The 15,969-nt window shown below is 38.6% G+C and overlaps 1 protein-coding gene across 1 annotated transcript; it reads right to left on the reverse strand.

The window, feature by feature from the left end:
* Positions 1–1,711: 1,711 nt before the first annotated feature.
* kifbp (kinesin family binding protein) lies at positions 1,712–12,823 on the reverse strand. The gene is made up of 7 exons (XM_084092700.1): positions 12,204–12,823; positions 11,974–12,072; positions 5,790–5,869; positions 5,516–5,699; positions 5,248–5,341; positions 3,036–3,148; positions 1,712–2,939 (listed from the first exon to the last, which is right to left on the reverse strand). The coding sequence occupies exons 1-7, from the start codon at positions 12,648–12,650 to the stop codon at positions 2,061–2,063; spliced, it is 1,896 nt and encodes a 631-aa protein (XP_083948826.1). The 5' UTR covers positions 12,651–12,823; the 3' UTR covers positions 1,712–2,060.
* Between the last annotated feature and the right edge of the window lie 3,146 nt (positions 12,824–15,969).

The following is a 15,969-nucleotide window of genomic DNA, read 5'->3' on the forward strand; positions in this document are numbered from 1 at the left end:
TCCACATGGTGATAAATGAACCACTATAAACGGCTATCTGACAAAACAAAAAAATCCCTTTTTGTTAAAAAGGTGGATGGATTTGTTATATGTTATTATAAATACGAACATCTAAATACAATAATGTGAAACAGTGAAAAGACTGTATAGTGGAGCAGTTTTGTGCTCAGCCTGAATGTGTTAATATGTTGATACAGAGCTGTCATAGCTTGCAGGAAGTGGTTTTGCTCATGCAGGAAATGACAAGGTTTCTCCTTTTATTAGCACACAATATGGCAAGACAGAGAGGAGTTTTCCATTGCATGCATGAGCAAAAGGAAAGTGTGGGAAATGTTGTCTTGTATTACAAAGAATATTCGAAGTACTGTATACTGGGGAGTTTGTTAAAATGGCTAATTTGGGCATACTGTAGCAGTTAGACTGATAACTGTTTTTTGGTACATTCTTAAGTATTATTTTAAGAACACTGATTAGTAATTCAAGGCTTGATGAACTAATTAATAGTGTTCCATCTAATATATGGAAATAACCTGACATCGGATTCAGATAATAAACGAGTCCCAGGTAAAACAGCAAAGACGCAGTTGTAGATGAGAGTGTTTCACAACAACCTTCACACTTTAAACGGCACTAAGATGGAATGTACATCAAGTTTGGTGTCAGTCAAACTATACTTAACACTTGGCTAAGTTCAGGGTCTGAAGTTTGTTTGTCTCTCAGACTGAAGATGGCTGAGAGAGTGTCCCAAACACACAAGTAGCAGGACATTTACTCATATTTCAAGTATAATGATCAGATGCTAAATCTCAAGAACAAAAGAGTGTGTAATTTTGGCTTGGTAGAGCTTTTTTTCGGATTGTGTAATATTTGCTCCTCGCAGAGACTTGACTAAAACATGTAATGATCATGGTTACATCTTATTGCCTTTGGGAAAAACCTGCACTCTCGGCATTTGCTCTTCTTTATAGTTACTCAAGATGAAACTAGGACACCATTTCGTGTATTTCTTCTTTTTGATTGACATGGCAAGCTAGCAAGTTTCTTTAACTTAAATAAAACCTTTCTTTTAATTGATCATTTGGAAACTTTGGATATCCAATTTATAAAACGGAAAATTACATTTTTAGAATCCGAGTAGCTAGACTTTAATTGTTGATATCAAATTGTATCTCAGAGTAAAACTTGGCACATGCACACAGTCAGTTATGTATGTGCACCAACTATCTGGGTATTTATTTGGTATTGGTTATTTGTCATAAATATAGATAGAATACAAAAAAAGGGAAGCACCAAAATGGTATTACTGAAATATTTAGAGAAGGAAATGCAATAAGTTTGGGTTATACTTTGCGGGTCAACTGTTGGTTACAGCTATTAATTACACAACTGACTCTTCTACAGAATGATTATCACCAAACAAGAACCACATGCTTAATTAAAAAAAATAAAGAATTAGATGTACATCAAACTTGACTGCAAAAAATTTCTCACCGTCCTAATTTTGCTGCACAAACCCAATTAAATGTTAAATGGTCCTGTACTTTCAGGTACTTTCCTCTTTGCATTCAGCCAGATAATTTCCCAGCTATAAATTGCACAACCTTGGCTGCAACTAAACTAAGCCGGTTTTTGTGTATGTGTGTCTAAAATGATATAAACTGAAAACAAATATACTGTGAATAAGATTTTGACAGAATAAGACAAACTAAAGAACTTTTTTTTGGCTTGTTTATTGGCATAAAATGCTTTAATATTAGTACATTGTTATCTTTCATATTGGGCTTGCTAAACATACCAATCACAATATTAAAAAAAAAAAAAAATTGCACAGCATGAAACAAAATTGTACATAGTACTTTAAAAATAAATTAATGACTGTAAATCATGCAGTTACATCAGTTCACATCAACGTTTGCAAAGGCTGAACGAGTTTCTTACAAGGTGGTCCTGTGAAGGCTCATTAGATACATTTATGTGTGGCATGGAACAAGGAGTAGTGTGTAGTAGTCAGTTGTTCATATTTATGCGAGGTGCCACTATACCGTGTTTTCAACAGCGTGTTAGTTGGCGGAGGCCATTGTGGATTTGATTCTGTTGATCTTCAGAGGAAGCAGGGAGACCATCTCCACACTCAGCTCTAGCTCGGTTTCAACTACATTCTTGGCTTCTGGATTCTCCTCGCAGTATTGCACTACGAACTTGTACGACTCCAGCGAGAGGCTGAGATTCTCCAGTTGAGAAGCCGGGTTACTGGAAATAAGCTTGGACTGTAATCTGGCGACACGGAATTTGGCCACCAACGCCGGCCTCAGCAGGTCATCCTCGAGCTTTTCGGGAAACTTGCCCTCTGGTGAGCGGACGGAGTCGAGGAACATCTGATAATACTTAGTAGAGGAGGAACACAAGAGGTTAAACTTCTTTATGGTGTGCACGTCTGGCTGATCCTGCTTGTCGGCTACAGCTAGCTTCAGGTCCATCATCTCATAATAGGTTTCTGCAAGTTCAAACTGCAGCTGCCGGCAGATTAACAAATAGTACTGAGCATTCAAATCCTTGCAGACTGGTTCCAGCATGTCGACGCGACGTTTGTGCATCTTGCAGCGCCGTTCCAGGTCCTCTTCAAAGAAGGCCAGGACCTTGAAGAGAGCGCTATGGTCCTGCAAGATCTCAATGTGATCGGTCACGTGACCATCCATTTCGAAATACTCTTTGGCTTGAGCTACGTAGCCTTGACCCACCAGGAAGATGCCACGTGCTTCTTCAAAGTCCAGCGGAAGCATGCTGCTTACTTTCTCTTCCAGGCTGCAAATAGAGTCGAAAGTATCGCTTGAACCAAAAAGGATGGCACTCTTTCTTCCCTTCTCTTTCTCTTCCTCTTCATTCCGACGTGCTCTTTTCAGTTCTTCCTGCCGATCTGAGTCTAGTTCGCCGACGTTATCCTGTGCAGCAATGGAAATTGCTCAGATAAGTCAAAATAATAACTGTCAATTTGTGTACATAGGCTCTTGAAACGTAAAAAGAAAAAGGATGGCTACCTCAAGAAGTTTTTTCGCATCTTGCAGCAGATTAAGGCAATATTTGATCCAGCATCTAGCAATTTCGGCTCGCTTCTGCAGCAGCTCTTCACGTTTTTCAAATTCAGCCTCACCTTTGGGAAGATTAATAATAATTTATTGTAAATTATCATATACTTAAATACAGAGCTACGTGTAAACATTTTAAATAAAATACAAAGTTCTGTCATGAAACTCTGGTGACGCAGGCTAATAGGTCCTTAACTCAGGCTAATAGGTCCTTAACTCAATCTGCTTGCAATCACTTCATTCTCTATAGGGCACAGCTGATTGGTTCCTATCGGTAGCCAATGAGCTCGCTGCTCAACCTTCAAATACTTGGGTAGCATTGCCTTAGCAGTGCAGCGTGCTTTCAGAAACCCTCCACCTTCCCATCTTCACCTGTATAGATTTACTACGGGTTATTCATGTACGCTTGTACAGCAGCAGCATGTCTCACTTGCTCACAGCAGTGTGTCATGTATGTATTGGCAGTAGCAAGCTTGCTCTGTAGTAGCAATAACCTACAGCAGCATAGCAGATCTATTCCGCCAAGACCAAACATATCAACATTATCATACCCATTACCACTCAGAGAGTTGTCATGACAGAACTAAAGCGTTGTAAGAAAAAAAGTATAGCAGGAAAATACTTTATTTGGGATCGTTTCTTACGCTCACCTAGGGTCGGGTCGGTTGGTATTTTATTTGATCAAAAACAGTAGTATTGTGAAATACTATTACAATTTAAAATAACTTCTTAATACATTTTAAAATGTAATTTATTCCTGTGATGTCAAAGCTGAATTTTCAGCATCAGCCACATGAGCCTTCTGCTCAAGAAACATTTCTTATTACTATCAATGTTGAAAACAGTTGTGCCGCTTAATGAGGAAACCGTGAAACTTTTTTTTAGGATCGCCTAAAGGATATCATGAAATAGAAATATTTTGTAACATTATAAATGTCATCACTGTCACGTGATTAATTTAATGCATCTTTACTGAAAAAAAGAATTAATTTATAAAAAAATAAAAAAACTGACCCCAAACTATTGAATGGTAGATTACATAATTAATTGGCTCAGTGTTTGTGAACACCATTAGTCTCATGCTTCAAATGCAACATTTTTAACACTTTCAAAAACGTTTAGTATATATAAACTGTTTTTTGTTTCTGGACAAAATTACGTGGTATCTCTAAGTTAGAGTTTATGTGTAGTTGGTCAAAGACTCTCTTGCTAAATATCACAGTGTGTAGGTTTGTACAACCACCGGATCTCATGCAATGTATAACAACTGACAAGCATGAATGTTACAATAACAGACAGATTGTCTTAAATACCATTGTTTCAGTTATATTATGAGTGACACTAAGGCCTTCTGTGAACTGCCTAAAATAAGGGAGTTTTGTTTTCATTAATCAACCATCAATTAGCATTCAGTAAAGCAAATGGAAATAGGGAAAATTCTGGGCCGAAGCCAAAAACATTCAAGATGCACTTGGCCGAAAACACTTTTTAAAAATGATTTACTTATTATTTAAATGAGCTTTTTTGTAAACGTGTATTAATATTAGACTTTTTAATGAAATTCAATAATTTTAATGATACTGAAAAAAAAAAAAGCCAATAAAATATATTTTTTTTTACTGTTATTGAAAGCAACACACTAAAATTGGACAGGAAACATATTAATATTAAATATCAATGTATTATTCTTTCTTCAGTTCTATGCAACAGAATCAGATTTAACAGATTTATTTTTGACCAATTATCCAAAATTATGAATAATCCTACGAAGATATTTATCAGAGCATGTGAACGAGATCAGTGAACGAGAGGGTAGCGTCATTTTAGCACAGCAGGGCTATTGCAAACAGAAACAATTATACTACTACATAGAAATTTCTTGTCGGAGCGTTATTTGGGACTTTGTTTTTTCCAATGAGCGGTACATGAGCGGAGCGTCACACCGCAGTGATAACGGCTAGAGCGAGAGTGAAACCTGAGCGCTGAACACTGAGGGACGGGGCAGCATATATTTTCAGCTGTTTGACTCTTTCGGCCAAAACCCGAAAATGCTATTTTCGGACAATACTTTTCGGCTGCCGAAATTTTAGTGCATCCCTAAATGGAAATGCAGGGAAATACACAATATACCAAGAATGAACAGTCAAACACCAAAAAAACCCACTTTCTTTGGCAGCTGCCTCTGAGGGGATTTCTCCAGCAAGGGTAGCAATGACACTAGCCGCAGCCAAACAGTGACGAGCCTCCATGTACCGTGTCTGTGATACAGAGACAAGAGAGACGTACCAAAAAATACGCCAAAAAAATACTGAAAAATAACTTATGGTTGAAAGATTAACACACAATGAAAAAAATCCACTGAGCTTGATCATAAACTTGATGGACTACACACTGTATCTTGTACTTGTTAATTACCGCAATAGTTACTTTACCTTGGTGATATAGTACTGTGACAGTGTGGCTGCATTAATGGCCCACTCGAGCGGCACAAACTGCTTGTACTCCAGCTGCCTCTGTAGTGTACTGTGACAGTACTGTCCAGCTCTCTCATACTGCTGCAGATTCTTGTACACTTGAGCCAAGTAATACAGTGTGTGCGTATAAGCCATTTCAAACCTGTTGGCGCATAAGGGGATAGAGTGGAGTTAAAACATTTCTGGAACCATGATAATATTTTATAAAGTAGATTAGGGGGAGGGATATTACCTTCTTGTCTTCTCTTGCTGGGATAATTCTTCTCCCTGTGGTACAAAAAAGTCTTGAAGATCCAGTGGTGGCTGACCATCCTAATATGCATAAAGGGAACAAACGTCAGCCCAAAACATCATCATATTTTATTAGTAGTTTGTAGAGACTGCAGAGAGACAGAGTTAAAATAAATTCTATTATAATTTTAAAAATCTTAGCTAATGCTGTAAACTATATGGGGAGCCCTTAATTACACATTATTTGTGTTTTTACACCTTATTTTACACAAACTGAGGTGCTATTTATTTTTAGATATAATTATTTAAAAAAAAATAAAATAAAATAAAAAAGTACTGTAAATTGCACATAAGATAGTATAAATGCAGGGGTGGGCAACTCTGTCCACCGAGATCCACTTTTTTCTTCTTTTCACTTTTCTGCTCCAACCCTAATTAAACATAACTGTACAAGTTAATCAAAGGCTGCATCCAAAAGCTTAAAAATGCTGCCTTTGTAGGATGCATTCCAAGATAGGAAATCACTGACTGATTTTTGAAGGCAGCATTGATGTATCCTTCCCTGCCTTTGATATCCCACAATCCTATGCATTCCATTCTGTGACCATTAAGCTAAGAATATAAAGATGCCGTCTGAAAGTTGTGGTTGGTGGTCAGTTTGTGTGTAAATCAGGGATGGGCAACTCCTGGAGAGCCACTGACTGTCCTGCTGAGTTTAGCTCTAACCCTAATCAAACACAACTGAACAAGCTAATCTCTTGAAGATTATTAGAAAGTTACAGGCAAGTGAGTTTTTATCAGTGTTGTTGGAGCTAAACTCTGTAGGACAGTTGCCCTCCAGGGCTGAAGTTGCCCATCCCTTGTGTAAATGTTTTTTTTTTTTTACCAATGTTTTCCACATTTGATGTCATTTCTAGTGAGAAATTAGTATTGTAGTAGTAATTGAATATTTGCTTAGTTATCACCAAAGCTCTCTCTATTTTGTTGTAGATCATTAAACCGTTATATTGCCTCAGGCTCAGAAGCATGTCCGAAATTAGTTTTGTGAGGTACCTTCGTGCACAAATGCAAAATCATTGACTGATGGGGCAGAGAGGCAGCAAGTAAGCTGACTAATAGCCGTTCACATATCGCGTCTAAAAACGCATGGAAAGCGCAGCCACGCCGCCGCTTTCTCCTTCTTTCCACTAGCGCTTGCGCTCCAATGGCGTCTGGCGTTGCTATGCAACCATGAACTGCGCTCTCCATGATGACGAGGAAGTATCAGCAAATGATTAATTGTTTTCTAGCCCTTGCATTAGCTTTACTACTAGATATATTTATAGAGATGAGAAATACAAACCCGCCAGCTTGTACAGCTATGATCAGCTGTTCGGCCGAGCTTTCGATGTTGTTATGGAAAGGCCGTAGCTGAGCGGTTGGTTTTTGTGCGCGCTTGTGGCATTCTGAAAAGTTGAGATGGGTTTTTTTTCATCTCTTGTATGGCAAGCCGTTTTAGCTTAAATTGTACCCAGCATTACTCGTCGTAATTGCATTTTTACTCGTCGTAATTGCATTTTTACTAGTAAGAATTCAATTATACCCCTTTTCCACCAACAAGAACCGGGTGCTGGTTCAGAGCCAGAGCCAAAGCTGGTTCAGAGTTGGTTCGACTGACGAGCTTACTAAGAACCGGTTTGCCTTTCCACCGGCTAGAGAGCCACAACAGAGCCAGATCTTACGTCACTGTATACGTCTCATGTTGCCCAGCAACCGCTAGTGCGGTAGCGCCAAACACAAACACGCCAGGCTTGTTCGAGATGCATCGGCTTCTCGCAGATCGATCGCCGCATGACATCAAAGCACTGCGATAGCGATCTAAAAGCACAAGGAGTCGTATGCTCTCCAAACACTCCCGCAGCTCCGATCGGTCCTCGCCGCTCCGATGCATCTCGAACAAGCCATCAACAATAACGGACGTTGCAATACTATGGATGCTCATGGGTTTGCAAAAATACATCGGAATCCAACGCGTTCGTGCAGCTCGCCGTAACTTACATAGACGGATATTATAATCGAGCTGCTATTAGCTCGACTAGCTGCTATTTAAAAATGGCGGTCACAAGTTTCTATTCGTCTTGTTGGTCACGGTAACCCCGCCCCCAGCCTCTGACGCAAGCGGTTCTTTCTTGGCTCCGTTCTAGACCCTGCAATGATTTGGTGCTAAGTTACTTAAGAACCAGTTTTACTGGTTCGGAGCTGGTGCTTTGGCGGTGGAAAAACAAAGAACCGATTTGAAACTAGGCTCTGGCTCCGAACCAGCACCAGCTCTGCCTTGGTGGAAAAGGGGTATTAGAGAGCTCTACAATTCAGTTCTTACTAGTAGCAATTACAATTAGAGAGCTCTCTTATTCAATTATTACTAGTAAAAATTACAATTACAGAGCTCTCTAATTGACCCTTCGCTAAGCCACGCCCGAAAACCGGCACAGGCCAATCGTGGCTTAGCAACCGTAACTAGGCGCGGGAGGTCTGGCAAGCTTTCGAGCGAGAGGGAAACATGCCGAAGCGTTGTGCGTATGGATTGTGCAAATCTTATACCCGGTATCCTAAAATTTTGGACGGGGTGGTGGATTTTGTTCCCTTCCCGAAACCTAAAACCCAAGGGGAGAAATACCGGGCGTCATCTTCATTTATATAGCGCTTTTAACAATGTAGATTGTTCCAAAGCAGCTTTACATTGATAATAGGAAATTAAAAGTAAAGTGTTTTGGCTTTATAGCAGCTCTAGAATAAAGTTATTGTCCAGCTCGTGGATCAAGCAGTGTGATTAAAGGCAAGACGGAGGCTCACTGACATAATTTAACGGTAGGCTACTTAAAAATATATTTCAGCATTTTGTTAATTGACGGCCAAACTAGTAACGTTACCCCAATCCGATCGCGACTCTCCCGGTGTTAGTTCTAGTAAAAGTAAAAGGTAAAAGTTCATAAAGTTCAGGTTTAATAAGTTCATAACAGTAGTCACTTATGTGACCCACGACGTGTGAGCAGTAACGTTAGCCTGGCGCACTACAAATATAAGCGGGAGAATGTTATCATTGCAAAGTGGTCAGGCGTCTTGTGTTTATTCCACGATACATATGGATAAGCTGTTTGATTTATAAATATTAGAATATTTTCACATTTCACTTACCCTGCTGTGCGTGCACAAAGCTGTTCCTCAATTTGTGTGTTTCCCATTTGAATGGTCAGCGTATGAGGCGGCTGCTGCTTGCGCTGAGACCTAACGTTATAGACTTTAGCTTCAATTTTGATGAAATTATTCTCTAATCGTTTGCATATTATGTCGTGGATATAGCCCTCGAATGCATACTGCAGTCTTGTTCTCTCAAATTTTCACCTGTCCGCTAAAAATGACTAATTATCTCCTTAGGAATGTCTGAAACCAGTGCATACATACTGTAATAGACGTGCCAGGCGCAAAAGCTTGACAGGCATAGCAACAGTAACTAAGGAGGGCGGGGCTTAGCGAAGGGTCAATTTAAGGTAGTGAAGGTAGGATTGTTATAAAAAACTTTTTTCCAAATTTGTTTAAACTTTTTATATATATCAATGCATAATTAAAATGTAAGTACTCTGATAAAAAGAGTATAAAAATCGAGTGACTCTAGACCGTTTAATCTGTATTAAACACAGCTCATTATTTCCATTCGGGACGAAACAAAGGATTGGCTTAGGCGACTGTCACTCTCTCGCAACCATGGCAACCACCCTTTTGCCACACAGGATCTGCCCATATGCGCGCGCACCCGTTTGATTTGAGGAATTCAAGAGGCACGGAACCTAGGAATAGCAAAACAATGGCAGAGAAAGAGCAATCAAAAATTCACATTACCGGCATATGCAGTTAGCGAAGGCAAACAAGGCAAAAAAGGAAGACAGTACTAGAAAAGGTAATGAACAAAAAGTCTTTGAATAAAACGCGTGTCAATATCCTCGGACCCTAGTTGCACGGCCTCTTGCACGACCTCCTCTGCTTCGCCCTCGACCCCGGACCTGTCCTCGAGCTGACGATGGGGTACTTGTCTCTGGAGTGTAGTCCTCATCAGAGTCAACAATGCTTTCATCATGGAAACTCTTACATGCAGAACACCGTATATGTTATGAATCTTACACGAAATTCATCTTCATCACAGTGTAAATGATGGTAATGAAAAAACGTGTATCATGCAACCTGTTTTTAGCTTTGCCTTATAGATAACTAACTCGTTAGCGAATCAAAAAATATATATTTTAAACTTTACCAATATCAATATGCTAGCTTGATAGTGAGTACTAAAATACATCTTATTTGTTTATCTTCATAATGATAAAGTTTTTTTTATTACATGTGATTCTGACATGATGTCACTACATGCACTGCGCTCCTTCCTCTCCGCTCGTCTCAGGTAAATAATGCGTCTTCAGCTCAGCGGTCGGCGTCGCGCGTTCATGTGTTTTGGGGGCGTGGCTTTGGAAGGAGCCCAGAAGGGAGGGGGTGGAGTGAATGGAAATAATGAGCTGTCTTTAAAACAGTCGTGAGAGGTCTACAGACACTCGATTTTTATACTTTCTTTTTCAGAGTACTTACATTTTAATTATGTTTTGATATATAAATAAAGTTTAAACAAATTTGGAAAAGAAGTTTTTTATAAAAATCCTACCTACAATACCTTTAAATTCTTATTAATAACAATTCCAATTAGAGAGCTCTACAAATGAATATTTACTAGTCACATGTCTCCATTGACTTCCATTCATTTTTAATTACGGAGCTCTACAATTGAATTGTTACTAGTAAAAAAACGAATTAAAGATATGTATAATTTCAGAGCTCTGTAATTGAATTAAAGAGTTCTGCAATTGCATTCTTACTAGTAACAACTGAATTAGAGAGCTCCGTAATTAAAAATGAATGGAAGTCAATGAAGACATATGACTAGTAAAAATTCATTTGTAGAGCTCTCTAATTGTAATTGCTACTAGTAAGAATTGAAGGTAACACTTTACAATAAGGTTCATTAGTTAACTACATTAGTTAACATTAACTAATAATGAACTGCACTTATACAGCATTTGTTCATCTTTGTTAATGTTAATTTCAACATTTACTAATACTTTATTAAAATCTTGTTAACATTAGGTAATGCACTGTGAACTAACATGAACAAACAATGAACAGCTTTATTTTCATTAACTAACATTAACAAAAACAGTAGTAAATGTATTGCTCATTGTTAGTTCATGTTAGTTAATACATTTACTAATGTTTAATAAAGGAACCTTATTGTAAAGTGTTACCGAATTGAATTGTAGAGCTCTCTAATTGAATTCTTACTAGTAAAAATGCAATTACGACGAGTAACGCTGGGTACAATTTAAGCTAAAACGGCTTGCCATAGGAGCTGAACTCGTCAGGAAAGTGGATCTCAAGGGCCAGAGTTGCCCAGGCCTGGCAGGCTGGCACATAGTCTATTCAATGCCATTTTGTAGTATAGTGTGAGTTGTTCATACTGAAAATTCCAAATAGAATAACTACACTTAAAAAAATTAAATATGCATTAATGCAGGGTTCACCAATCTCGGCCCTGGAGGGCCGCTGTCCCTGCAGAGTTTAGCTCCAACCAGCTCCAACACACCTGTTTGAAAGTTTCTAGTATGCCTAGTGAGACCTTGATTAGCTGGTTCAGGTGTGTTTAATTGGGGTTGGAGCTGAACTCTGCAGGACAGCGGCCCTCCAGGACCGAGATTGGTGAACCCTGCATTAATGCATATTTAATTTTTTTAAGTGTAGTTATTCTATTTGGAATTTTCAGTATGAACAACTCACACTATACTACAAAATGGCATTGAACCCTGCATTAATTAACTGGAAAAAAGAGAGAATGTTTAATGTTGTTGTTGCCTTCTTTACATTTATGGAGGGGGAGGGGCCATCAGACTCTGATGTTAGATGACAAAAATAATCTTATAAAATTCATACACTACACGGTTGAGTAGTACACAGTGCATGTCATTTGGAACAAAAACTCTCGTGTTTTTTTATTAAAAAGCAAACTATCAGACCATGCAAAAAGAACACGTCACAGTGACGTCACCCGGAACTCGCATCTGATGCCCAAAGAGAGTTGTTTGTGCCAGCCAAATCCGTACGGTACCACACACCTCTTTCATGTAGAGCAAATACATTGATTCAGCAATCTCCAGAAATCCTTGAGCCTTTTCAATCTCATCTCTTCCCGCCCACAAAATGCCGAGCTGATTCTGTAAAAAAACACACAATACGCATCAGAATACACCATGGCGCAGAAGTCAAAGAGTAAGCTACACTGCACATTTAGTCAACCATATGAAACTTTTAGAAGGAAATGCTCGGATACGCAGTGTATATTTACCCGGGCCTGTATAAACAGCGAGACATTCTCTCGTGTTGTTGTGCACTTGTCAATGAGTTTCATGCAGGTCATCAGATGCTCCTCTCCAGCTGAGAGCTCCTCAGTCTCTATGTGGTTTACGCCGAGATGGTACTGCACCACCGCGAGCCTCGCTACTCGCAGGCCGGCTGGAGAGTCTCCAGCATACGCTTTCCCGAAATCATTCCCCGGTTCTCCATCCACCGTCTGACTGGACTCACTATCCGCTCCATTGTCAACCTCGCCCTCCTCCTCGATTTGATTTTTTTTCAAAGAACAGTGGATTTCCTTCAACAGATCTCTAGCTTTGTATTTCGATCGGAAAGGGTTATTCTCAGGATCTTTTTTCGACTCTATTTCGGAGAGTTCATGGGCCAGGCGAAATTTCTCGCACACCGCTGTCCACTCTTCGCTCTGGTTGTCAGCCATGTTTTCCCCGAGCTATGACAAGCGTTCCCCAGCAGAGGTCAGTGATGAAGCCGATACAACGAACTGGTTCTAGTAGTCGTGTCTAGATTAAAGGTGGGGTATGTGATTTGCAAAACGGCCGGTGTGGTGAACAATCGGGTCCGGCTGAAGAGATGAGTCCGGGCTTAGGACCCAAGCAATCCGATTGGTTCAAAGCACGTTTTATGGGTAATCGCTTTAGTGCCTGGTTATAAATCATACAAAATCACTTTATTATAGAAGACGGTTATTTATTCATTTTAAAGGGTTAGTTCACTCAAAAATGAAAATTATTCCATAATGTACTCACCCTCAAGCCATCCTAGATATATATGACTTTCTTCTTTCAGTATAAGTGTTATATTAAAAAAACATCCTGGCTCTTTTAAGCTTTGTAATGGTTGGCCTACCATGGATTTTGAAGCCCAAAAAAGCGCATCCATCCATCATAAAAGTAATCCATAGAGCTCCAGGGGGTTAATAAAGTCCCTCTGAAGCGAAGCATGGGTTTTTGTAAGAAAAATATCCATCTATGAATTTATACACTATAATCACTGGCTTCCGGATGGTAACAGCCGTATGCAAGTCTTCCAATTCATGACTGGTGTTTTGTTTTGCTCTATCCTCTGCGTTCCGCATACATCATGCGTTTTGATTTCATGGTGACTAACTATTTATATATATATATATATATATATATTTAATTTCATATTTATTCTGTTGTTATGTTGCTAACTATGGAGTGGTGCAGTGATGACGTATTTTTGTAGGCCAACCCGGAAGTTATCATATGTGACAAAAACCCAACTGGATTTTTCCTTTTGCATTATTGGAGAAAATAAGGTACACAAACATAAATAAATAAATATAAATAAATAAAAAATAAATGTGACAAACAAAAGCTTACGATTCTTACACGTTTTATTCATCGTGATAATCTTTACAAATTAACACAACTTTTATGAATTTTGAAGCTTCAATACAGTCGGCAGAAGTTAAAAGCTAAACGTAGGCTATAAATGAACTACACCACGGTCGCATGACTTCAACGTCACCATCACTAAGCTTCCGACAACTCTTTCAGTCTTTCCCCTTAAAATATGAGTTATAATAGTTTGCAAAAGTGTGATGACGTTTAATGTCTCTGACAACCTCTGTAGTCCCATTTAGCCACTTGTTAGCAACTGCCTTTTACAAGACAAGCAAAAGCTTTACTTTACTATTACTGATGTATTTAATATGGAAGTGTTAAATTGTGACCTCGTTTCTAGTTTTCATCTTACAAAAAAACGTCATGCACCTCTCTATTTTATTCTTATCATCAACTCTTGATGTGCACGCCTTGGTTTAGTCACTGTCGCTCTCTCTCTCTTCCAGACACTCTGGCGCTATCTACAGGTCAGTGTATGTCACAGAAAAGCAGGCTTCTACTTCCTGTGAGTTGGCGGAAATGACAGGTGAATTATTACATGGGCCTGTCCCAACACCCATACTTGTGGTCTTTGTACTTCATTTGCCTATTTATTTATATGACACGTTTCCTGTATTTGGCCCAAGTGAAGTGTTCAATTAGACCGCAAGTGTGTGTAGAACTTCTAAATAAATGGGACACACTGCAAGTAATGTTTTTACAGAGCTTTATTTACAAATTTTGATTTTCAATACTTTGCACTTTAAAATAATCTTATAAGTATCTGATTAGTAGTCCCCATGTAACAGACGACACAATTTAATTGTGGTGCTTCTAATTAAGTGATAAAAAGTAGTTGCAAACGTTTTACAAAATCCACTTACTCATCTTTGGAAGCAGCTATTAGAGATAGTGTGGATGCAGTGTGCATCATGGGCACTGAGCTTAGGCACTTATCTGATACAGTCTTGGGGCAGGCCTCAAGGTTTGCATCACATCGACATGGGTAAAAAACTGAAAGTGTGAGCTGTTATACAATAATACATTAACACCGTGTGATATCTCTGCTGGCAGGTTTAATGCAAGACACTATACAAGTGAATAGGGTAAAAAAAATTAACTAACAGATATCACAATAAGTAAAAAAATCACAGTACATTAGGACAATTGTCCTGTAATACAAGTTGTCTGAAAAGTTATGTTTAAAGATGCAAATGAGGCATTATCTGATTACATATGCACTAATTTGCATACATTTCCAGAACAGAAATCTGAACATTGGATAAGTCAGGTTCAAAATCGATTTTCATTTTGTTAACATTTTAGAGTTAAAGTTTTTTTTTTTTTACAAAGGGGATTGGATATCTCTTATTATCACTCTATAAATCAGGTAATGCTGTCAAACGGCAGAAAAAAAATCATCATGTTTATAGGCTTAAAATATTTTATAAATCAGATGACAAACCCCTCTAAAACCTTCAGAATATAGATGGGAATAATAACTGTTTTGTAATTGAAATCTACAAATGCAAATGGATAAAGCATAATAACATTAATGCTTAAATGTTTTTTTTGGACTGTCAAAATTGACCAGACAGTTGACGGCACCCATTGACTTCCATATAAGAAAAAATACTATGGGTGCTGTCAACTGTCTGGTTACCATCATTCTTTAAAGTCCCCCTGTGGTGAAAATCAAGCTTTTAATGTTGTTTATATGTCTATGTGGTGTTTTTAATATGCTTTAAGACAAACCATGTACAAATGCATAAGTCAGCACCATTGCTGAGTGTTTTCTCCTTAAAACTGCAGTGAACCAAAGAGAGTCTCAAAAACACGGTTTGAAATCGCTGGTGTTTCTGACGTCACAAACTACCTTGTAACCAATCACGTCAACGATTGATCATCAACGAGTGGATCTCTGAGCTGGTGTGAGTGAGTGGAGGCGGGGCTAATTTGCATATTTATAGAACCGCGTATACTAAATGAGGCAAGGGTGTAGAGTTGTTGTTTTTTTCAAGGAAAAAACATTTAAATAAATCATTTTGGTGATCAAAGATGAATTTTGAGGGATAAAATTATTGACCACGGGGGGACTTTAAAATATCTATTTTGTGTTCAACAGAAGAAATAAACTCACACAGGTTTGGAACAACATGAGGGTGAGTAACAGCATTGACAGCATTTTCATTTTTGGGTGAACTATCCCTTTCTAAAATTGAAAGAGATTACAAAGTATATTACAACTTGGCACTAATTGAAATTAGCATGTGGCAATTATACCTGTCTATGTGGTTGCCACTTTTTGAATATTTGGCTGGTCAGTCAACAAACACCAAAGTGCAGCAGCTGTTGGGTTTTGTTGAATTGCTGAGTTTACCTTGTTGGTGT

The sequence above is a fragment of the Abramis brama genome (assembly GCF_963993115.1).
Source record: "Abramis brama genome assembly, chromosome: 19".
In the NCBI taxonomy this organism is placed as follows: domain Eukaryota; kingdom Metazoa; phylum Chordata; class Actinopteri; order Cypriniformes; family Leuciscidae; genus Abramis; species Abramis brama.

Coding starts and splice junctions, on each gene's coding strand:
- kifbp (XM_084092700.1), bottom strand. CDS start 12,650: ATGGCTGACAACCAGAGCGAAGAGTGGACAGCGGTGTGCGAGAAATTT. Junction 5,870..11,973: donor ATTTGCTCTACATGAAAGAG/GTGTGTGGTACC, acceptor TATGCATATTAG/GATGGTCAGCCACCACTGGA. Junction 2,940..3,035: donor ATGCGAAAAAACTTCTTGAG/GTAGCCATCCTT, acceptor ATTGCTGCACAG/GATAACGTCGGCGAACTAGA.